Source organism: Bubalus bubalis, chromosome X (genome assembly GCF_019923935.1).
Source record: "Bubalus bubalis isolate 160015118507 breed Murrah chromosome X, NDDB_SH_1, whole genome shotgun sequence".
NCBI classification, from domain to species: domain Eukaryota; kingdom Metazoa; phylum Chordata; class Mammalia; order Artiodactyla; family Bovidae; genus Bubalus; species Bubalus bubalis.
The window spans coordinates 22,547,242-22,570,752 of NC_059181.1; the positions used below are offsets into that span (position 1 = coordinate 22,547,242).

General features: G+C 44.7%; 2 protein-coding genes across 2 annotated transcripts; one reads left to right on the top strand and one right to left on the bottom strand.

Moving 5' to 3' along the window:
- The first annotated feature begins 734 nt into the window (after positions 1-734).
- Positions 735-3,788, top strand: SAT1 (spermidine/spermine N1-acetyltransferase 1). The gene is made up of 6 exons (XM_006072184.3): positions 735-982; positions 1,207-1,258; positions 1,347-1,430; positions 2,905-3,006; positions 3,100-3,140; positions 3,267-3,788. Exons 1-6 carry the CDS (start codon positions 917-919, stop codon positions 3,435-3,437), a joined length of 516 nt encoding a protein of 171 aa, XP_006072246.1. The 5' UTR covers positions 735-916; the 3' UTR covers positions 3,438-3,788.
- Positions 3,789-15,457: 11,669 nt separating this feature from the next.
- LOC123327577 (liprin-alpha-1) lies at positions 15,458-18,316 on the bottom strand. Its single transcript, XM_045164555.1, has 2 exons — positions 17,169-18,316; positions 15,458-17,101 (listed from the first exon to the last, which is right to left on the bottom strand). Exons 1-2 carry the CDS (start codon positions 18,117-18,119, stop codon positions 16,838-16,840), a joined length of 1,215 nt encoding a protein of 404 aa, XP_045020490.1. The 5' UTR covers positions 18,120-18,316; the 3' UTR covers positions 15,458-16,837.
- Positions 18,317-23,511: the final 5,195 nt, after the last annotated feature.

A 23,511-nucleotide genomic window follows, 5' to 3' on the forward strand; every position in this document is an offset into this window, starting at 1 on the left:
GAAGGAGTGTACCTCAGGCACAAGTAAAGTGTTTCCATAGGAAAGCCAGAGATTTTAAGAAAAAAATAAAAATGAAAAAAGTAAGAAAGAAAATATTCTGTTAACTCTAAAAATTACCAGCAGAGGGGGAAAGAATTATTGAGGAAGCCAAATAGCTTACCTTGGGAAATTCTAGAAAACACAAGAACATGCAAGCACACATTCCTTCAGTCATGAGAGCAATGACGTCATCATACATCAGTTCTCTGGAAAATTCCAGCGAAACTAAGAAAGGCAAATGAAACCCTATTATTACTATGAAGCTAGTTCTGAAATGATCTTGGGACCCACAGGGGCCCCCAGACCACCCTATGCGAGCCGCTACTCTAAACCTCTCATCCCCTCACTGCTCAAAGCCAGGTGTCTCCAAAGAAGAAACTGTCAAGTCATTGGTCCAGGGCCCAAAGGGGAACGTCTCTCTTCCTTTTGCAAAGGTCACTTAGGGGACGCCTAGGCTGGGAGGTCGGACTTTCGGGAAGCCTCTACCATGTGCCACGAGAGGGCGCCGCTAGAGAGCTCAGCCTAGCGCCTCGCCGCCGCACGCCGCCCGCGCCGGCCAGGTTCACACAGGGGCCCGGAAAAGAGGGAGGTGCCCGGAAGAGGGGGCGGTCGCGACCTCATTGGTCGAGGCGCCTCCGCCTCACGTCCCGGGGCGGGGCTTCTTCAAGCTAAAAGGCAGAGCGCCCGACGGCAGGAACGCGCGCGGCTCCAGTTGCAGTGAGCTGCTTGTCTTACGTTGTTCGCAGAGGTTCGCCGGGTCATGGTGCCATCCTGACTGGGAAGAGGACGCTCCGGGGAGACGAATGAGGAACCACCTCCTCCTACTGTTCAAGTACAGGGGCCTGGTCCGCAAAGGGAAGAAAAGCAAAAGACGAAAATGGCTAAATTCGTGATCCGCCCGGCCACCGCTGCCGACTGCAGTGACATCCTGCGGCTGATCAAGGTAGCGGGAAGCTCGGGCTCCTCCCGAGGCGGAGCTGGGGTCCTTGTACCCCGCAGGTCCCCTTTTCTCCGGCCGCCTACCCACAGCCCCGGCCAGGCGGCGCCGCTCCGGGCGAAACTCGGAACGAATCCCCGCCCCGCCCACCCCCTTCCCCCGAGCTGTCCGGGCCGGGGCCTCACTTAATTTTCTGCTTCTCTTCCTTTTTCTTATGTGCCTCAACCCAGGAATTGGCTAAATACGAATACATGGAAGAGCAAGTAATGTTAACTGAAAAAGGTAACGCATCAGTGGCAGGGCAGGGGACGAGCGTCTGGGGGACGACCTTCACCGACTCCAACACTGTCTCTGCTTCCCCTTCTTGCAGATCTGCTAGAAGACGGTTTCGGAGAGCACCCCTTCTACCACTGCTTAGTTGCAGAAGTGCCCAAGGAGCACCTGACTCCGGAAGGTAATCGCCCTGCCCTTCTAGAAGCCGAAGAGATCGAGTGTTGTGCAAGACGTAGAGTCCGCTCTGTAGAAGCACTGACAACACAGGCTGAAGTTACTTAACTGAGAAATTGGCCAGAAATAATAGCCAGCCAGTGTTCAAAGTACTGAAAAAAAAAAAAATAGATGTGCTGCACTTAATAATAGGGCGGGTTAAAAGAGCTCTTTAAGTATCAGTGCTGTGGAGACCCGGAAGAGTTTGAGCTGTTTATGTAAGTATCAGAATGCGGTGGAGACCCGGAAAGTTTGGTATAAAGTCATTTGTTGTAAATTCAGTTTCATAAATGGTTCTTGTTTGACCCTAACGTAACCTTTTTTGTATCTGTGTTAAATTACATTTTTTTCTTTAATTTGTCCCAATCTTCAGGTTACAGTCTCTAGCTTCGCCATGTACATGGCCCTTCCGTGTACATGGATGGGCGGGGAGGTAACTAAAAGATCCTTTACACAATAAAGTAGATGATCATGATAAATGAGGTAAGGCCCTATTATCACACACTTAAAACACGGTAGATCAGAAGCTCCAATGTACTCGCTTCCTATTTGGGAAGGACTATAAGATGGCTAGAAAGTTTAATTTGAAACTTTTGCCTCCAATTGGAATTACAGACACCTATTAAGAGGAAGTCGGATGCTTTTTTCCTTTTATTTTTCTTTGTTTTTTTCTTTGTTGTTGTTGTTTTTCTTCCTGGTCATTGTTGAATGGCCAAAAGACAAAGCCAAAGGGGGAAGTTGATGGGCCAGGTTGGGGGGTGATTAAGGTTTTTTTTTTGTTCTGAGGTCATTTCCTCCTGCTAGAAAAAAAATGAGCAAAATACATAAGGGATGAGGTACTTTCCAGAGGTATGTGGATGTTACATCATACCTGAGTACCTCTGTTTCTTCCGACTTAAACACTGGGGAAAACAAATTGAAAATGTGTGAATTGGAAGGCAAGTTCTGAAATTAAACCTTACAGTTTCGGCCTTATGTCCTGACCTTAAGGAAGCAGGGTTTCTAAACTACAAATACTTACTATTCTGAACTGCCGTGTAAACCTGACTTATTCCCAAGTCAACATACCAATAGGATGTGAATAATGTGTGTGTTTAGTTTAAGACCATAGCACTTTCACTCTGGCAAGTAATGAAAGCATTCTCAATTCCTGAGTGTGAGATCCAACAGATTGCCAAGTGGCCAGTCCATGGTTTTAGCCTGGCTTCAGCTAGCTGTAACGTGTGCTTTTTGTGAAAACATGTTCTAAGAACAGTGAGATCATCCAACAGTGATCTGGATTGCACTAGCCTAAAAATCAGAAGATAGTCCGGTCCAATGGCTACTTATTTTTATAATACATGCATGTATATTTTTTAAACTTATGATAGGCTTCTGATTTTGCACCTACAACCTTGACAGATTCTTTTTCATCCATAACTCATGTGATACTCTTATTACAGGACACAGCATTGTTGGTTTTGCCATGTACTATTTTACCTATGATCCATGGATCGGCAAACTGTTGTATCTTGAGGACTTCTTTGTGATGAGCGATTATAGAGGTATGGTAGAGTTCAGGGGGGCTGCTCTAAAGAGAAATCGGGGCTTGAAGTCCTTAAAATGACTTTTTAAAATGGTACTTCTCGTTCTTTTAGGCTTTGGCATAGGCTCAGAAATTCTGAAGAAGCTAAGCCAGGTATGTCTTGGTGTTTGGTTTCCAAATTTGCAAGGGTTACTGGGTTATTTGAAGGACTGAATTGAAATTGGGTCTTGGAAAGCAGGTGCACCGTCACTGAGTTCACTTTCCTCTCCCGTGTAACAGGTTGCAATGAAGTGTCGCTGCAGCAGCATGCACTTCTTGGTGGCAGAGTGGAATGAACCATCTATCAACTTCTACAAAAGAAGAGGTGCCTCTGATCTATCCAGCGAAGAGGGATGGAGACTCTTCAAGATCGACAAGGAGTACTTGCTAAAAATGGCAGCAGAGGAGTGAGGAGTGCTGGTGTAGAAAATGACAGCTTCCATTCTATTTTAGAATAACTTCTCAACTTATCTTGCTTTCTCTCCTCTTTGTAGTGAAATAATAGAATGAGCACCCATTCCAAAGCTTTATTACCAGTGGCGTTGTTGCATGTTTGAAATAAGGTCTGTTTAAGATGGCAATCTTGTATACAGGTTGGAGACAGATTTCTCTTTTAACATCTTTTGATAAACAACAGGTGGTATGATAATGTCTATGAAAAAAACTTCATTCTTGTGAGTCATTTAAATGTGTACAATGTACACACTGGTACTTAGAGTTTCTGTTTTGATTCTTTTTTTAATAAAGTACCCTTTGATTTAATTATCTGGTGTAAGCATTTTTACTGATCCCTTATTTCTTAGTCATTTTTCTTGCTGTTGAGTGCAAAATAAAAATGCCCAAGAAACATGATAATTTTACAATTTTTTAAAAAGAGTTTTTAATCCAGTCTAAAGTGTCTGATGGTCAGGAGCTGTGTTGTGCCTATATTCCCAATGTCTAGAAAGAAGCCAGTTGAATCCCAAGGTTTTATATGTAGCAACATATAAAATATGAGTTTCTATTGATGACACTGTACACTTAACCCAACAGAATTTTCAAGAGCTTAGAAACTGAGGCCCCACAGTAAAAAAGCCCATTTGTTACACCAGTAAAAGAGGTGGAAATGGGATTCTGAAATACTGGAAATTGGGAGGAAAAAACATCTTGCTCACAACAACCTCATCCCACACAAAACACTAGGCTGAAGGGAAAGTAGATCACTTTGCTAGTCAGGCAAGAATAAAAATTCCACATTTTTACAGGAACATGGTAAACTAAAAGGCTGGAGTTGGACACAGGTACCAGTCAGGGAAATCACCATCCTATTTGGAGGACAAGTTTCTGGAACTGTGTTAACACCATGGACATCTATGCAGAGAAACCGCAGGGGTGGTTAAAGCCATTGGGGATGGGGGAAGAAGTAGCTAAGACCTTTCTCCAGGACTGAAAATTAAACTCCCAAAGAGGGCTGAGGAGGAGACAGATAGGTGAACTCCTTTTTATTACTCATGACACTGACCTAAATTCCTAAAGCCACGAATTCCCACAATAATGAACATGTTAGTTAATAATCACTGTACTGATTTCCAAGATGAATCTTTTCCAAAAGAATTCATCAGATAACTGAAAAGCAGTACTCAGTATCTTCTTTCTGTGTTCTCCAGGAAATAAATACTGGGCTTCTCACTCAAAGGAGGATTTTGGCCTGCATCCCTTGGTTTCAGTCTTTTGTGGCTTCCTAAATTAGAAGGCAGCCATATACACAAGTAGGGTCCTGTACTGTATTTAACAGGAGAGCCTTGGGATTAATTGATAGCTTAGAGAGTATGTCATGAAAACATGGTTAGAGTCAATTTTCAACCAGGGTCCTGCTAGGCTGGCAAATAACTATAGGAGAGAAATACTGGCAAGCACAAAAAGGGTTAATGAAACACAAGGAGCTTTGTGGGGAAAGAAGACATTTTGAAAATTGTGTTTTGGAAAGTGGGCCTCTTTGAGGAAAACAACTACATGCTGACTGTGGTTAAATATGTGAATAAATTAGATTAACCAAGGGAGTTACAATGTAACTCTTTGTTTTCTCATCCTTCTTAGAGCTTAGCCCTAAAGGCCCAGTGTTGTCAACATGAAAGCTTTTATGAAGTTTTTGTGTCCACTTTAAAGAAGTCACTTAAGTTTAAAACTTAGAAACTGAAACACCACAGCAGCATCAGCCCACTGACTGTTCAACTCTCCTTACAAAGACACCTGTTTAAAAACGGAACTAAAAACAAATCTGCAAAGCTTGAAATCACCAGGCAAGTAAGAAAGCACATTCCAGGGAAATCAAAGGGAATAAAAAACAAAAATGTGAAAAAGTGGCAGGGTTTGGGGAGAGACTCCAGGTAAACAAGACTAATGTAAAGATAACTTTAAAATTACTATTTTACTAATATGTTATGCCTAACATCATTTGGGAAGAATAGTATTTCAGGCCTAAGAACTTGCCAGTTCTTACATAAGAATATTTTCTGGTTTTCTCTGCGTAGTTTAAGAAAATAACTCTTACTTGCTAAGTTTATTATCTCCCTTAATAAAATCATAATTCTTGATACAGCTAAAACAGGAAGTGGCTGGGTCTGTCCACACATAGGCTCAGGAGACATCCAGCCACCAACCTGATTATAGGGTCAATAGTAGAGGGATGGTCTGTCATGGTCCAAACCAGAGCCCAAAGTCATCAGCTGTGTAGATTTCACCAGGCAGCCTTTCTAGGGAAAGAAAATGGAGTCTTTTTCACAGAAATCTACAACCAACGGTTTGGAAGAAATCTAAGGTCTCGTACCCACTCTACACAGTACTGAGTCCCCAGCAGGGCCTAGAATGATGACACATCTCTGCTCCTTGAGTCAAGGGGCTGCTCAGCAGCAACTGAGGGAGCCGGCCAGGCCCTGGGAGGCCCACCCTCCTGTTCAGAATCTGCAGGTGGCCATGTCTGCTCCCAAGATTCTGTTTACCTGACTGGCCTCATCTCTGTCTCCCTGCTTCATCATGTCTTCCTGAGGATGGTCATGTCAGGGTGACTCCGTTTTATTCTCATCCCTTTTCTTTGTGCTGCTGGTCCAGATTTCAACCTAGTCAGCCGTCACCCACAACCCAGGCTCACAGGCCCACAACCTTATGGAGCCCACTCCACCCCCACCCCCATCCTTGCTGTCATTGCCTTGGTTTCCTCTTCTATCAAAGGCCACTAACTGCCCTTCCTTGAAAGGTTCTCCCAGCACCCTCTTGCCCCTGTCACTTCTCTTTCTTGGGGCTCACATCAACCCAGCAAATGTTTTTAGTAGCTTCCACATGGTTATCAACGTAATAGTTCATAAGAGCTAACGTTAGTAAGTACTCAACAGGAACCAGGCATTCCACTTGACGCTTTGTACAGTCATGATGTCATCTAATTCTCACGAACATCCTGTGAGGTAGATACTATTATTAGTTTCTTTTTATAGTGAGAAACTAACCCTCAGAGAGGTTAAGTTGCCTAAGGCCACACAACTAGGCCTGGGAATCAAACTCCAAACCAAATTTCTCAAACCCCTGGGGGTTCACTGGCATATTCTCTCTCAGAATGATTGAATTTGGTGTTTCTTTTGGATTATAGTCTAAAGAATAATCAGTTCAGTTGTCCCTCAGTATCCGAGGGGGATTCTGGAATTTTTTTTTCCAAATATTTTCCATTCACTATTACTTGAATCCAATGATGCAGAACTCACAGATAAGGGAGGGCCAAGTGTATAAGCATTTTCTGGATTCTCAAAATCAGTAGTTCTCAATACTGGCTGCACATGACAATCACCTAGAAAGCTTTTAAGAAATACTAATGCCCCACCCTGAGAGAATCTTAATTTATTTCTTAATGTACATTCCAAAGTAAAGCCAGGGCTGATGGCCACTGAGCTAGGTAATCACCTTGTAACCAAATCCCAGCCACAATTGTGAGTACAACCACTTCTATCTGTGTTTATGCTGCTCACCTTGACACCCCATCATTAACAGTGAACTCTTGCCAAGCAAAGACCAAGTAAAGTCACATCACACCTCACGATCCTGGAGAATTTTTAGATAAAAATGGCGAGAGAATTGTGCCAGCCAACTGCATACAGTGCTGAAACTGAAAACTGCCAGCAGTACCATGCTCCTTTGCAAGCAGTCACTTCATTTCAGCAAAACATCTTCCCTCACATTAAATCAGTGTTGCTCATTTGAGTTTTGTTTGGTAGTTTTGTTTGTATTTGACTTGTAAATGTATATGGTTTCACAGCTGTATAGGAGCCATGAACGTAAAATATCCATGTCTAGCTGTAGGTCTACAGTAAGTAGTATAATAATTTTGGAAGGAGGGAGGCTCAAGAGGGACGGGATATATGCATACATAATATAGCTGGTACACTTTGTTGTACAGCAGAAACTAACACAACATTGTAAAGCATTTATACTCCAATAAAAGTAATTTAAAATGCACATATTTAAAAAAGGATAATTTCAATCACCACTGGGGCTCTGTAAGAATCCTTTCCTTTAAAAGGGATCCAAGTTACCCAAGTTGGAGAAACACTGCTGTGACCATAATGCAATAATGCCTACTTCTGATTGGTTAAAAAATAAAAGGCCAGTGGCATCAGAGGGAAGACTCTACCCACCGAGCTCCAATGTGATCAGATTTAGGCTTGATTTACAGCAAAAATATTTCATAGATAATATGCTTTTTTTTCCATCAAGAGGCATATAACATTTGATTATCTCTTTTTGTGATGCTAGCAGTCAATACCGATGTCAATACCGAAATTCACTAGGAATTTCAAAATGCGGTACTCTTATCATTCGTTCTTCATTCCTTAGCTAAAATACTTCTATAAAAAGAACTTTCTCCTCTCTTGTATTTTGTTGCCATGAAGTACAATTCACCCAGAGAAAGCAGGATACATGCTTGATTCTTGTTATTTCAGATCAGATCAGATCAGTCGCTCAGTTGTATCCAACTCTTTGCGACCCCATGAATCGAAGCACGCCAGGCCTCCCTGTCCATCACCAACTCCGGGAGTTCACTCAAACTCACGTCCATCGAGTCAGTGATGCCATCCAGCCATCTCATCCTCTGTCATCCCCTTCTCCTCCTGCCCCCAATCCCTCCCAGCATCAGAGTCTTTTCCAATGAGTCAGCTCTTCGCATGAAGTGGCCAAAGTATTGGAATTTCAGCTTTAGCATCATTCCTTCCAAAGAAATCCCAGGGCTGATCTCCTTCAGAATGGACTGGTTGGATCTCCTTGCAGTCCAAGGGACTCTCAAGAGTCTTCTCCAACACCACAGTTCAAAAGCATCACTTGTTCAGCGCTCAGCCTTCTTCACAGTCCAACTCTCACATCCATACATGACCACAGGAAAAACCATAGCCTTGACTAGACGAACCTTTGTTGGCAAAGTAATGTCTCTGCTTTTGAATATGCTATCTAGGTTGGTCTTGTTATTTACTAGATTGGAAAAGAATGGATTGGCTTTCTGGCATCTTCCAATTAGGTTTTCTCCCCCCAAGTATCTTTATTAACTCGTGGACTTGAAACATTTTCTGTGTCTTAAATCATTGACATTATTTTTCTAACTGAAGCTCAGACTGCTTTAATTGTCCAGTGAGAACTTCTTCAAGTTGGCTTCAGAATCCATTGCCCATGATCCCAGAAGCCTTTCTTTATTAGCTTCCTGGCTTTTAAGATATCCCAGGTTCATCTTGTATATTTCTTACCCCAGACCTGATATCAGTTCAGTTGCTCATTCATGTCTGACTCTGCAACCCCATGGACTGCAGCACACCAGGCCTCCCTGTCCATCACCAAGTCCTGGATCCTACTCAGACTCATGTCCATTGCATCGGTGATGCCATCCAACCATCTCATCCTCTGTCATCCCCTTCTCCTCCCGCCTTCAATCTTGCCCAGAACTGGGGTCTTTTCCAATGAGTCGGCTCTTCATATCAGGCAGCCAAAGTATTGTAGTTTCAGCTTCAGCATCAGTCCTTCCAATGAATATTCAGGACTGATTTCCTTTATGATTGACTGGTTGGATCTTCTTGCAGTCTAAGGGAATCTCAAGAGTCTTCTCCAACACCACAGTTCAAAAGCATCAATTCTTTGGCATTCAGCTTTCTTTATAGTCCAACTCCTGAATCCATACATGACTACTGGAAAAACCATAGCTTTGACTAGACAGACCTTTGTTGGCAAAGTAATGTCTCTGCTTTTGAATATGCTATCTAGGTTGTTCATAGCATTTCTTCCAAGGAGCAAGCGTCTTTTAATTTCATGGCTGCAGTCACCATCTGCAGTGATTTTGAAGCCCAAAAAAATGAAGTCTGACACTGTTTCCATTGTTTCCCCATCTATTTGCCATGAAGTGATGGGACCAGATGCCATGATCTTAGTTTTCTAAATGTTGAGTTTTAAGCCAACTTTTTCATTCTCCTCTTTCATTTTCATCAAGAGGCTTCTGACATCAATGGTGAGGTAATCCTGAGCTTCTGAGGTTTCCAGGAAGCGACATTTACTGAGAGTAGTGGTCACAGTTCTGTCTTGACAATGACATGGACACAGCAGACTGGTGGCATTCACCTCCAGCTTGGCTCAGGGAGCCTTCCACCAGCTGTGTGGCCCAGGGCTGTCTTCTTCCACCTGGGTACTTATCCTGCTTTCTTTCATCCAGTGAATCAATAACAAAAAACAACAAAAGTGGTTACAAAACAGCTAAATCCACAGCAATGATACTTGTTTGCAGAGCAACACCATCCATCCAGAGGCAGTTTGGGTCTGGTGGAAAGAACACTCCACTTGGAGGCAAGGGAAACTGAATTTGATCCTGGCTCTTCTTCATTCGTAGGTATAAAAAAACTTCATTTACAGAACTAAAAATAAACTACCTCCTAGCTGCTATGAGGACTAAATAAGACTATGACTGTGGAAGTGCAGGATGTATATGATTAATATATTCTACATGAAATACTTAGAGTCACCCCATGTTGAACCTCTACTATGCGTCAGATACCACGGTTTTGTTATTTCATTCATCTTCGTAACAGCAGCAGAATATGGCACCTCAAAACATGCTGCTTTGGCATAAGGATTATTTTGAGCTAAAGGCACTTGAAAAACAGCAGATGCATGAAGGGCATTCTAATCTCTCTTTTTTTCATTCTGAAAACAAGAGATAACACTCCCAAGTGAAAAATGCCTTCCCTGTCCCAGGAGAAAAGAAACATTCTTCACCTGGGAGTCAAGGCCCTCCTTTTAAGAGCCTTCTTTCTATATATTTCAGTTACTTCTCCACAATCACCCCTCTTTGTCCAATCTGTTGGAAAAGCATTCAGGTTCTGCCACCTCTTTGGTGCTCATTTCCTTATGAGGGTTCTCCCCTGCCCTGTCACTGAAAAACACATTCAATCAATATGTGTGCTTTTTTTCCTGTCGACCTGTTTTATGTTAATTAAATTCACAGGCCCAGCCAAAAACCCCAAGAGGGTAAAGGTCATGTTTTGCCTTTCTCCACAGGTTCCTGTGGTGTGCCAGTGAGCCAGCTGGGGTTAGGGAGGAGCTTTGAACTATAGACTTTGCTGATTAACAGGATGTAAATATTGATCCTGATTTCAAGCTACCAAGGGCTTTAACCACTGGCTTGCAAAATTTTTGAATATTTAACAGGAGGCTCTCCCAAGCCAATAGGAGCAGGCTTCAGCACACCACTGAATCAGGCCCATTTCAAAGATGAGGAAAGGGAGGTTTAGAGAAGTTAAGCAATTTGTGTTCACTGCAGGGAGTGCAGGTCTGGGCTGTTAACCCAGTCTGTGCCTCCACAAACATGTGCTTTCGAAAATCCCTGGCCCTTCTCGAAGCAGCTGATCCACACTCTTTGACCTTGGATTTATGTATTTATCTATGCTTTTGGCATAGCAGCGTGACCAAAAATGTCTACCTCCTTGACCAGCAACATCCCAGGAGCAGGGACCATGTCCCACGATGTTTATATCTTCAGAGTCTCTCATTCCACGCATGGCACGCAGTAGGCATTTAACAAACATTCATGAAATAAATGGGATCAATCAGCCCCAGTCTGGGGGGGAAATTGAGAGACAGAATCGATTCTAATGTCATGCTTTCCCTGTAACAGGTATCCATGATGAGAGTTAGAATTTAATGGGGGGTGGAAAAAGCAAGCTGGTAATTATAGGGCACTTTCTATGTTCCACGTGATATACATGGATTATGTCATTTAATCCTTAAAACAAAGCCAGCCTTTTGTGTATGAGGAAGGCAAGGTATAGGGGGTGAAACAACTTGTTCTGTATTATACAACCAGAAGGCAATGGGGTTGAGATTTGAACTGGACAGCCAGGCCCCAGACACACCTCACAAACCACAACTCATTGTCTAGCTTAACCATACACGGTGGCCTAGAGTCATTAATACTGGTGGTGCTTTGGGACGGAGACTGTTTCTTTGTCACCTGGAAAGGGTCTCACCTGTGCTTAGATTAGTTGTGGAGGAGCCGAGGGAGAGTGGGATTGCCATCAACTGCTCCCTGCCTCAACACTTCCTGGCCAGCCCCGTGAGAAAATAAGAGTTTTCTGTGGAGGACCAGCTTCAGGGCAAGGCAAGCGGTTCAGGAACCATCCCACTTCACTTTCTCTTCCTCAAAGTATATACAAGTTCTGCTACTAGAAACAAACATTTGCTCTCCTAAATTTTCCACACGGGCCTCCAAGGAGTTGAAAAACAAAAATCATTTTCCAGTTTCTCTGGCTTCAAGCCTGATTCCAGGACATGATCCAACACTAATCACCATCCAAATGACTGTCAGTGAGAGGGTGGCTATGTACTCTGGCAGATAGTACTGAGGCAGTCTTGTGCAATGTTGTTACAGCATTATGTTATAATTACACCCCGGCCTTGTTGCCTGCACATCTCGCAGATGCTTATCCACCAACGGGGTGTTAGCTGACAATCACTCTAAACAAGCCTGGACAGAAGAAATAATAGCGGTCACCCGGAGGAACTTCTGAAAGAATATGCAGCTAATATTCTAGAATGTTCGGCCAGCTCAATATTCTCTTACAGACAGGTCATACATCAGGGAGCATTTCTACCTTTTTCTGTACTGTGTTTGACCTCTCTCTGTGCTCTCTTGTCTTGTTCAGAACAACATCACTGCTGCTGCTGCTAAGTCACTTCAGTCGTGTCCGCCTCTTCTCTATCTTGAAACATGGAGACTTAAACATGAAACACTGGAGGAAATTCTTACAATCCCTCAGTCCCCACCCCACCACCACTCCACCTCCCAGAGGAGCTAAAATCTTAAGGAGTGGCTGTTTGTTATCACTGCTAAGGAGTGGGCTGCCTACCCACAGTCCCGCAGCTCCTCCCCTGGGATGGGAGAAATAGACTTCTATTGGTCATGGACACTAGGCCTGACCAGATGGAACTTTCAGGAAATGTTCCCACCGAAATCCAGGGAAGTAGAGAGGAGGAAGTTCCCGAGGGAAGAATCTAGGTGGTGGTGTGTGTAGTTTGCATTCCTGTCTATGTTTTAAGAGGTTTCCAAGCAGGTTTTAATTAACCTCCACCTGAAACTTGCTAAACAAGTTTTGCAACCCAGGTTGTTGTGTTAGTATTTTTCTGGGTACATTGTCCTGCATTTGAATTTCATGAAGTTTATTATTCTTTCTACCTAAAACTCAATGAAAAAAAGCAAGCTATATGTTTTCAAATCTAGGTGTTTCCTGGTAATGGCTTGTGGTAAAGAATGAGATTTGGATTGAGAAAGGAAGTGAAAATTTAACAAGTGATAAGACAAAACTGAAAGCACTATATTTTAAGAACATGCCTTTCTTCCAATGAAAAATACACAATCTTTTGGGTCCAATGATAATTATTTGAGACTTCATTTTGAAAACAAACCCTAAGTTTCATAGGCTCCAACATCTAGGGGAGAAACAGAATAGTTTCTGGTTTTTCCTAGTTTACTAGTTTTTTCAGAAACTAAAACACAACACAATCTTTCTGCAATAACCACTGAATAATAATCACTCTGTCTCAAAGGAACCACTGAGAAGAGTGAGTTTTGAGGACACTTGGACAGATGCAGGCTGCTGCCCCAGGTGCCTCTGTTCCAGAACCCGAAGTATAATCTCTTGATATGATCTCTGATGAATCACTCTCTACAATCATTTATATAAGCCTTTGCCCCAAGGACAGAGGAGTTTTCTAGTTCAAGGCCTTTAAACTGGGAAATACTTGTCACTTGAGGTATATGATATTAAAAAGCAAAGACATTATTTTGCCAACAAAGGTCCATATAGTCAAAGCTATGGTTTTCCCAATAGTCGAGTATGGATGTGAGAGTTGGACCATAAAGAAGGCTGAGTGAACATCAAAGAATTGATGCTGTTAAACTGTGGTGTTGGAGAAGACTTTTGAGAGTCCCTTGGACTGCGAGGAAATCAAACCAGTCAATCCTAGAGGAAATCAATCCTGAATATTCATTGGAAGGATTGATCCTGAGGCTGAAGCTTCAATACCCTGGCCACCTAATGTGAAGAGCTGATTCACTGGAAAAGACCCTGATGCTGGGAAAGATTGAAGGCAGGAGGAAAAGGGGACAAGATGGTTGGATGGCATCACCAGCTTGATGGACATGCATTTGAGCAACCTCCAGGAGTTGGTGAAGGACAAGGAAACCTGGTGAGCTGCAGTCCATGGGGTCACAAAGAGTCAGACACAACTGAGCAACTGAACCGAAACTGAGGTATATGAGAACTTTCAGGTGACTTGAGTTTTAGGAACTTGCTTTCCAAACCTCAAATCCATATGTACTCTTTCTGGAAATAATCTGCTTGACAACACCTCTGGGGTAACAAGGCCATGCTCGTGTGGGTCTTCTTTAGCATCTCCTCTTTCATAATAGCCTTCTTGTACTTCTTGGCTTCCCTGGTGGCTCAGACAATAAAGAATCCACCTGCAATGCCAGAGACCTGGGTTTGATCCCTGGTTGGGAAGATCACCTGGGGGTGGGCATAACAACCCACTCCAGTATTCTTGCCTGGAGAATCCCCATGGACAGAGAAGCCTGGTGGGCTACAGTCCATAGGGTCGCAAAAAGTTGGATATGACCAAGCAACTAACACTTTCACTTTTCTTGTACTTGAATACAAAAAGGTGTATCCCTCATCTACACTGAATCTTAGCAGAGTGTGTTACCTCAAAGTGTAAAAACCTCTGGGCACCGAACCAAAGAATTTAGCAATGTATAGTGTTCCGGAGGGAAGAGTTTCCTGAGAGTTAAGCCTGGGTCAGGGAGGAAAAGAATTTTTCTCTCTACCTTTCTAGGTTCTTGGCTGAGATTCCCCTGTAATAAAAGATTACCAAGAGATAAACAAACAGAAGTTTAATACATGTACATTACTGTATACCCAGGAAAACTAAGTAACTCTCCAAAATGGCCCAAACCACAACCTTCAATACCATCTCTAGCTAAAGCCAAAAGAAAGATGTTGGGGGGGTTTCCTGGAGGCTCAGTGGTCAAAAATCCACCTGTCAATGCAGAAGCATGGGTTCAATCCCTGATCTGGGAAGATCTCACATGCTGCAGAGCAGCTAAGCCTGTGTGCCACAACTACTGAGCCTGTGCTCTATCTAGAGCCCGCACTCCACAATGAGAGAAGCCACTGCCACGAGAAGTCCCCGCACCGCAACTAGAGAGTGGCCTCCACTTGCTGCAACCAGAGAAAAGTCCACACAGCAGCAAAGACCCAGCACAGCCAAAAAGAAATAAATAAAATTATATATAAACACAGAAAGATGTTGGCGGGGGGACTTGGTTACAGATGGTAATCAGGAAAAGCACAGTAAACAAGGGTAAGGCAGATTTAAGTTGCTGCCTTCTCTATTGATAGAGGTTCTAGAGATTTAGACATTTTCTTCTTCCTGGTACAGAGATGGAAACACCCTTACAAATGGAGATTTCTAAATGTAAATGTCTCTTACAAAAGGATAATTTCTACTTGGTTTTCAGAGCTTCTCCTGGGTCTGCTCATTTTTAAAAATAATTAGCCTAAAATAATCTCATGCCAAAGAGGCATGTTGGGAGGGAGGGATATTCTGGCCCCCTTCACTAGCTTCTCAGGTTACTTAGGAGCATAAACTAAGGTTTTATTTCTTTTTTTTTTTTTTTTTTTTTTTTTTTTTTTTTTTTTCAGGTCACAGTGTGATATTTATTATGCAGCTGGTATCTTGGTAGACAGAGACAGCATGTCTCTTTACATGTGGGTTCCGCCTTTAATTTACTTGTACAATTCATTGTTATCATTCTATTTTCCTATTAATCTTTTGTGAACTTCCCGAATATGTGACAAAGTATGTACAGTCTACTTTTGAACTATTTTTATCACAGTATTATTTATTGCTTTCTTTCAATCAAGTACTGAAGCAAAATTTCCCAGGGCCAATAAAGAGTGCCGAGGGTAAGCTGTACTCTCACTGAGAACAGACCAGAGCTGGTAACGGGAGCCCGTGTCATCCCACGGACATTCTCTTAAGAGAAACGGACGGATGCAATGGAAAGGCCAGAAGGCGGAAGCATAGGTGTCCCTAGAGGGCGCCCGACGGTGTGTTCATTCCCTTGGCTCCGGAGACAAGAGGCTCCATCACTTCAGCATCTGCGGGGACAGGGCCCCTCTGCTGCTGAGGCGTGGGCAGCGGGCCGAGGGTGGGAACAAAGTGCAGGTGTCGAGGCTCGCCATCGGTCACAGGGCGGGGTGTCCGAGGGCAACCTTGACGGGGACCCGAATGATGCACCCTAGTCCAGCATCAGGTCCTCCCTCAGCATCAGACCCTAGGTCCAGCATCAGACCCCAGTCCAGCATCAGATCCCAGTCCAGCGTCACGGCCCTAGTCCAGCATCAGGCCCTCCCCCACCCTCAGACCCTCCCCCCACCTCCGACCCTTCCCCAGTATCAGGCCCCCCACCTCCAGTATGAGGTGTGGCAGCCCTAACTTGTCTGGTACTCCTGAGCACACTCAGGCAGCCCCAGAGCAGCAGGACAATAGCTCTGGCAGGAGGTGCATCTTTAGGAATCACCTGCGGAGCAGCAGCAGCTGGCGTTTGTTTCAGGTCAAGGAGAGACAAAGAAAAGGCACTTGTGCAGGAGGCAGTGGAGGTTGTGTGCACGTTCCCCAGCTCTGCTTCCTCCCCGTAGGGGCTTTGCTCTCCTGCTCTCTCACAGGCCCCAGGGTGGTGTCCTTCCAGATTCACGGTCTCCTTGATATCTCAAGCCCAAGTCCTGAGTTGCGTCCCAGTCTGGTGTGGCAGAGGGCTGGGAACACCCAAGCTCAAGGGCTGAAAGGATCCCAGGGGGACAGCCGGGCCCCAGCAAGTGGCAGGGCAGGGCATGAGGGTGGCCGCCCACAGAGGGCCCCGGAGCAGCACTGGAAGGAGAGCGGTGATGCCTGAGCTCACTCGGGGATGCTGCCCGGCCTGGCACTCAGAGATGTTACTGCCAGCAGCTCTGGGGATGCAGGAAGCCCGGTGAGTGACACCACGCCACCCAGGCCGTGTGGTGGGCACTGCTGACCATGGCCTCGGTTTTCATTCTGGTTCCAGCTGTCCCTCCAAGGGCTGACGGGCTCCTCTTCCGAATGGCACAGATATTTCGCTGTTGTCGCTCATCGTGTGTTTTCCTCTTTACAACCTGTGCTTGCTGCTCTTCCAGTTTAACTTAGGAGCGGCCCTTATGTTCTGCGTTTCTAGTTGTCAGCATTCACTGGGGCTTTCCAGGTGGCGCTAGGGGTAAAGATCCTGCCAGAGTCATGATGCCCAGCTGGTCTCCCTCCTGCGCCAGGCTCTGCTGCCTCCTTCTGGCCTTGGGCAGGGGCGGGCAGGAGCCAGCATGCGAGGAGGTGGGAAGCAGGTTGAGGGAGCTCACTGATTTAAAACGACGGAGGCTGCCTAAGCTCCCCCTGCCCTCCCTGCTCTCAGTCTCCTCGGCCCGCTGCTCCGTGTTCTCCTTCTCTTCTTCGATCAACCTCCCCTGCTCTCAGGGCAGAGATGCACGTCAGTGCCTCAAGTCTTTTCCACTGGGGATCAGGAACTCGGATCTCTTCGTTGATGGCGTCCAGCTGCTCCTGCATCATCACGGTCAGAGTCTTGGCACTGGCCTGCCTGCTGGGCGACAGCTGAGTGGCCGAGCTGAAGAGGGTGACCCTGTCGCCCTCGTCGTCAGACACGCCCTCGTCACTCTCAAACGCCTGGGCCACATCGGCCAGCATGCTGGCTTGCTGCGTGCGCTCCCAGTCCTGCTCCTTCGGGGTCTGCACCTCAGGACCACAGTGTGAGGGGGCAGGTGCCTCACAAGGTGCCCACCAGGGATGGGAAGGGGGCGGCGGGGTCCTTGCCTCGGATGGCTCATCGTGCAACGCTGCCAGCCGGCCTTTCTGGGGGCACCACAGCACCGCCCCGTTGCCCAAGGAGTCTGCCGGCCGGTCCGCCACAGGGAACCTGAGGTCCGGGGCGCTGCCCAAGTGGGGTCGGCTGTGGTGGAAGGGAGCCCCTCGCAGTCTCGTCTGGTCCACTTCGGCTCTCAGGGGTTCCAGGTTTAGAATCAGCTGGTCCTTGGAGAGCGAGGCCACCCTCTGCGCCTGCTCCGCCTCCACCTCGGGCAGCGTCTCTGCCCTCCGCAGTCTCTGCTGCAGCTTCTCTACCAGCTCCAGGCGCTCCTGCAACTGGCGGTTCTTATCCTCTGTTTCGCGGACGTCCCGCTCAAGTTTTCTGTTCCTGTCCTTGGACTGGAGGAGGTCCTTCCTGGCCGTGTCCAGGTCCTCCTCCAGATGTTTCACGTGGGCAGAGAGGGCTGCCAGGCGCTCCTCCATCTGCCTCTGCTCCCGCAACTGCCTCTGTATGATTTCCTGGAGCTCTGTCTCCTTCGCCAAGCCGTCCGAGGGTCTCTTTCCATTGGCGCTTGGCATGTTTTCTTGCTCATGATGTACATCAAGCACCCTGTCCGTTAGTATCTTTTCCTGGTTATTCTCCTCTGAAAGAATCATCTTCTCGTCCAGGGCCTTGTGGTATTCAAAGAGAAATTTCAGCGCCCTGAGCACCTCCACCTCACTCGTTGATCGCGAAAGCTCTCGGTCGCTCGGAGGCACACGCTGGTGGTCTTCGCTGGCTCTGTTTACCTGAGGGACCTGCGGCCGCCCCCGGCCGGCGCCGAAGCCCCCCGGGAGCTCGGCCCCGAGGTGTGAGATATTTCAGTCAAAGGAAGAAATAGCTCTTCTCCTAAGATGGAATCTGTTGTTTGGGAATGTGGTTGATCAACTTGACACGTTGGCCACATGGTACCCGATGTAAGAAAATGAAAAGAAGAGGCAAGATGATGTCATTTTCCCATATTGTGAAACCAAAAACAAATGCCTTTTGTGAGACCAAGCTAACAAACCTCTGACGGTGCAGAGTAATTCTGTTTGAAGAACTTAACAGTAAGACAGAAGAAGTACTTTCAAGCTGAGACCTGTAGGTGTACAAAGATCTAAAATACATCTTAAGTAGGCCTGATCATCCGAATCCCATTCAATCGAGAAAGCGTGGCTATGAGTTGGATCATCTTTTAACTGTGGCCCTTGACTATGTTTGTGGGCCATACAGGAGTTTCCAACTCCTGAAGAACTACACACATGGAGGCATCAGCTTCATGAAAGACAAGAGGAGATCGCTCAGCTAAAAGCTGTAAGGTTTTATTTCTAACTCCACAGAGAAAGAGGCTCCTGAGCAAGCCAATTCAAAGAGTCTCTCTCAGGAGCGAGCTAAGTGTACAATTAAGGAACTACTGGTTAAAGACTGTCAGCGTTCAGTTGACTTGGGGCTGTTTCTGCTTAAACGTCACTTCCTCAGGGAAGCCCTCCCAGATCACCCTGTAGTATTCATTCCACTAACACCTCCCTCACTGCACTCTTGCGAATTGTGACTTGCTGTTTATCTGTGACATTCTTTTAGATCTGTCTCCCTCATTAGAGAGAAGCACATAAGGGCAAGAATCATGCCAGTTTTAGGCCCATCGTTGATTGGTGAGCAGGGACAGGGTTTATAATTTGCACAATTCTTTAAAAGTTAGTTTGATGTGGCTGATCGGTTTGCCAATGAGGACTAGCTGTACCATTATGAGTAGAGCAGGCACTTTCCATTAACTGAATGAGCTAAATGAGCTGTGCCGAGATTTTAAAGCAATAAAAATAGATTTAAAGTATGTGCAGAATGCACAGTACATCAGAAATTATGTTCTTTGCAACTATTTAACTGGTGATTTTACAAATAGAAAATGTCAATTCAAAATGTGCAAGAGAAAATGTGAAAGTTAAATTTTTAAAAGACAAAATATGTGGAGGGGTATATAACAGTTGTTCAAAAGTCTTTTAGGGCTTATGAGAATAGAAATGCTTGAACAAAACTGAAATAGTACAATCGCTGCATGAACACAGGAGTCCCACTTCTACTCTTCCTGGGTGGGCGTCCGTTAAGCATTTGCTTGAACACATCTGGTGATGGGGAAATTACTACCCTATATGCTAGCACAAAGCATTGTTGGAAAGCTCCATTTTTAAAAAAGTTCAGTTAGCCTGGAGTCAAAAGCTGTCTCTGTTGTTTCTATTCACCCAGCTGTGGCCTAAACTCTCCCACTGGAGCTGGAATAGTCCCTTATCCGTTGAGCATGCTTTTAATGATTCCAAGATAATCATATCCGAGAGCCAATCTTTTATAAATTCTGTATTACATTATTTCTTGTCTTTCTTTGAAGATCTCCATTTCCCTTCCCCTAATTAGCTCCTACTCTTTGTCAGCAATCAACTTAAATGTCACTTCTGGCGCCTCCAAGCCATGTGTCTACTTTCTACACAGGGAATGGGGGAAGGTAGACGGTAAAACACACAGCCTGTCCTTAAACAGCTTGGCTTTTAAAAAAAATTCATAAGAAAGCCATCTCTAATCACTTCCATTTATACTTCATTGCCTGGGATGTGTCACAGGGAACTCTTAGTGGTAATGGAAGCTGGCAATTCTAGTATGCTGCTTTCCAATTACTGTTTTGTTTTTTTTTTTTATTTTATTTCTTTGGCTGCAGCATGTGGGATCTAGGTCCCTGACTGGGGATCAAACCTGGGCCCCCTGCACTGGCAGCACAGAGTCTTAGCCACTGTACCACCAGGCAAGTCCCTGCTTTCCTTGGTCTTGTAGAGGAAGTCATGGGTATCGGGTGAGCAAAGTGATAGATCACATATTAGAAAAATGACAGGCTGCAGTTTTAGAAGTAATCTGGAAGACTGCAAAGTAAATTAAATAATCAGCTAACAAAACAGTTATTAAAACAAAACAAACCTTTAATGATGTGTAAAGTTACACAAATTTCTAACTAGGTTAAACCAAAAATATAAACAGTTCACCCAAAAATGTAGACTCTCAAAAAATTGAAAGCTAGTATATATGGCCTGACATTGCTTTGTTCTTGACATTTTCTAGTGACTTCTCTTTCCACTCCCAACTCCAACCACCCTACTCCAATGTGTTAAATGGTTGTGACATTCACATTTCCTAATCAGCATGTAAGTCAGAAATCCTTAAAATACATTTTAAATTGTGAATCACACTAAGACATGACTTTGCCTGTAAAGCAATTCGATTTTTTATGGCAATTTAATTTAAAAAAAACTCTCACACACAAATGTTCAGTTGATTAGAACTAAGACCATTTTCTTCTGGTGAATCAGCATAATTTCTTCACCGAATCAGGCACTTTGTGTGCTTTGTGGAACATCGGCAGTTTCATTTCCTGTTCAGGAAACACTGTCTTCAAAACTCAGATAAGCCTTTGCCTTTACTATTTGAGTACTGAGAACAAACCAAGAATAAAAATATGAATCACATTTATGCTTATTTGGGGGATGCTGCTGCTGCTGCTAAGTCGTTTCAGTCGTGTCCGACTCTGTGCGACCCCATAAATGGCAGCCCACCAGGCTCCCCCTTCCCTGGGATTCTCCAGGCAAGAACACTGGAGTGGGTTGCCATTTCCTTCTCCAATGTATGAAAGTGAAAAGTGAAAGTGAAGTCGCTCAGTCGTGTCTGACTCTTAGAGACCCCATGGACTGTAGCCCACCAGGCTCCTCCATCCATGGGATTTTCCAGGCGAGAGTACTGGAGTGGGGTGCCATTGCCTTCTCCATATCTCAAATAAGTCTTCATGATTATTTAAAGGTTTGGGCAAGTCATTCTATACTTTGAAAGTGTGAAAGTGTGAATTGCTCAGTCGTGTCCAGCACTTTGTGAATACATGGACTGTAGCCCACCAGGCTCCTCTGTCCATAGGATTCTCCAGGCAAGAATACTGGAGTGGGGTTGCCATTCCCTTCTCCAGGGGATCTTCCCAACCTAGGGATCGAACCCAGGTCTCCTGCATTGCAGGCAGATTCTTTACCATCTGAGTCACCATCTGAGCCACCATATTTTTCTTGGTTTGAAAATATGAAACACATTTAAGTTTGTTTGGGGGATAGTATCTCAAATAAGTCTTCATGATTATTTAAAGGTTCAGGAAGGGATTCTTCTGATTGAAAATTTTTTTCTTCTAATGTATTTTTATGGAAGATAATTTCTGAAACTTTTGTGGCTGATGCTTTTAGATTCATACCTAACTTCTTTCTTCTTGAAAACAGAACCATATCATCACACAATCTATTCTTTTCCTATCTGGACTCCCAGCATGAACCCTGGGGTGGCTTCAGCAGTGAGAGCTCCAATTCTCTCAGTATATATTGCATACCACATCCTAACAACTTTTAAGAAAGTTTTTCATAATTACTGTTTTGTTTTACAAAAAGTCCAAAAGATGATCTGGTGAAAAGTCTACAGGATAAGGAAGATGAGAAAGAGACAGCATTTAAAAATAGTATCACATGATTTGCAAGCAGGAAAAAAGCAAGAAGAAAAAAAATGAGGGGTTGTGAGAAATCAGCGAAATCGTGCTGAGTGGCAGGGCAGAGAGGCGAGTACCATTTTCAACATTTTTTGAGGTGTCTGTACAGCGTCAGTGTAGACGATATAGGGATACTACATGTAAGGTCGTTTGGCTTCTGTTTTTTTTTTTCTGGAACAGTCCAGATTTTTAGTTTTATGTCTAGAAAGCAAAAAAAAAAAAAAAAAAATGTGCAAATATCATGGCCTGCAAATGCTCTAATTTTTGCTCAGCCCACTCCCCATCTCCATCCTTCTGTTTATCAGCAGAGCTCCTCTTCCACCCACATGGTCCCGGGGTCCTGGCAAAATTATCAGTCCAGGTGCCTGCCCTGCTCCTTTCTAAGATCCCATCACCCCAGGACTGGGCTCAGTGCTTAGTGTCCCCAGGCTCCCCAGCTCCCAACAGAAGCCAGGAGCTGATGGCTGCCATCTTCCTCACTTTGAGGGAGCAGTTGCTGCGAGATGTTACAAGAAGAGCTGAAGCCTGTGGGAACCAGAGACAATCTCTGGGTTTGAGATGTTCCGCTTCCCTTTAACCTTCAGCTCATGCTCCACCCCAGTCCACGGGGTCAGTCTCACCATGAAGTGTAGTCCCCTCCCATTTATAGATTGCCTCATATTCTTTTTTTTTTTTTTTTTTGCTGCTCCAGCATGCGCGATTAGGGATTGAACCTGCTCCCCCTGCAGTGGAAGCTCGGAGTCTTAACCACTGGACCACCAGGGAAGCCACACCTCATATTCTTGAATCTATCCCACAGGGATAGGTCTTCTCCCCACCGAGGTCCTAAATTGCTTGGTAGCAGGTCATGTTATGTTGTTCTTTTTTCCTCCAAGAAACAAGCCTGGCATGTAGTAGGGTGAAATGTGAGATCTGTCCAATTCTTTTCTTGTGACAGAAGGTGTACTAAAACCCGAATGTTTTTCTAATAAGTGAGCACACTAGGTGACTGCTTAAAAAACAGCACTTACAGAGCAGAACTTACATTGATCTTGTTTCACGTGCACACCCAACCTGGGAGGTGCATGTTCAAGTTTATGACCTTGGAATTTTGAACTGAGTTATACATTGCAGTGAACACAAGTACCTCTGACTCCAAATTCTGCCTAAGCAAACAAACTGCCCATAAGGCCTCCTCTTCACCCCATCCCCCACAACTAAGACGCCAACTTACAGCACCTTGTTATTCCTGGTATCTCAGGGATAAAGGATATTGAAGGACAAGCTGAATAAACTGAGACAAATTATTTGCTTGAGCTTCATCAAATACATTCCCAAGCAACAAAATATGTGATTCAGCATAGAAAAAACTAACCGCTCACAAAGATAACACATTTTTCTGAGAGCGCCTTTGGCCAACCCTAATAACTGCCTCCACAGGAGAAGCTTACATTTGGGGAATGGATGGAGGGAAAACAAGCCAGTTTTTCGACTGGAAC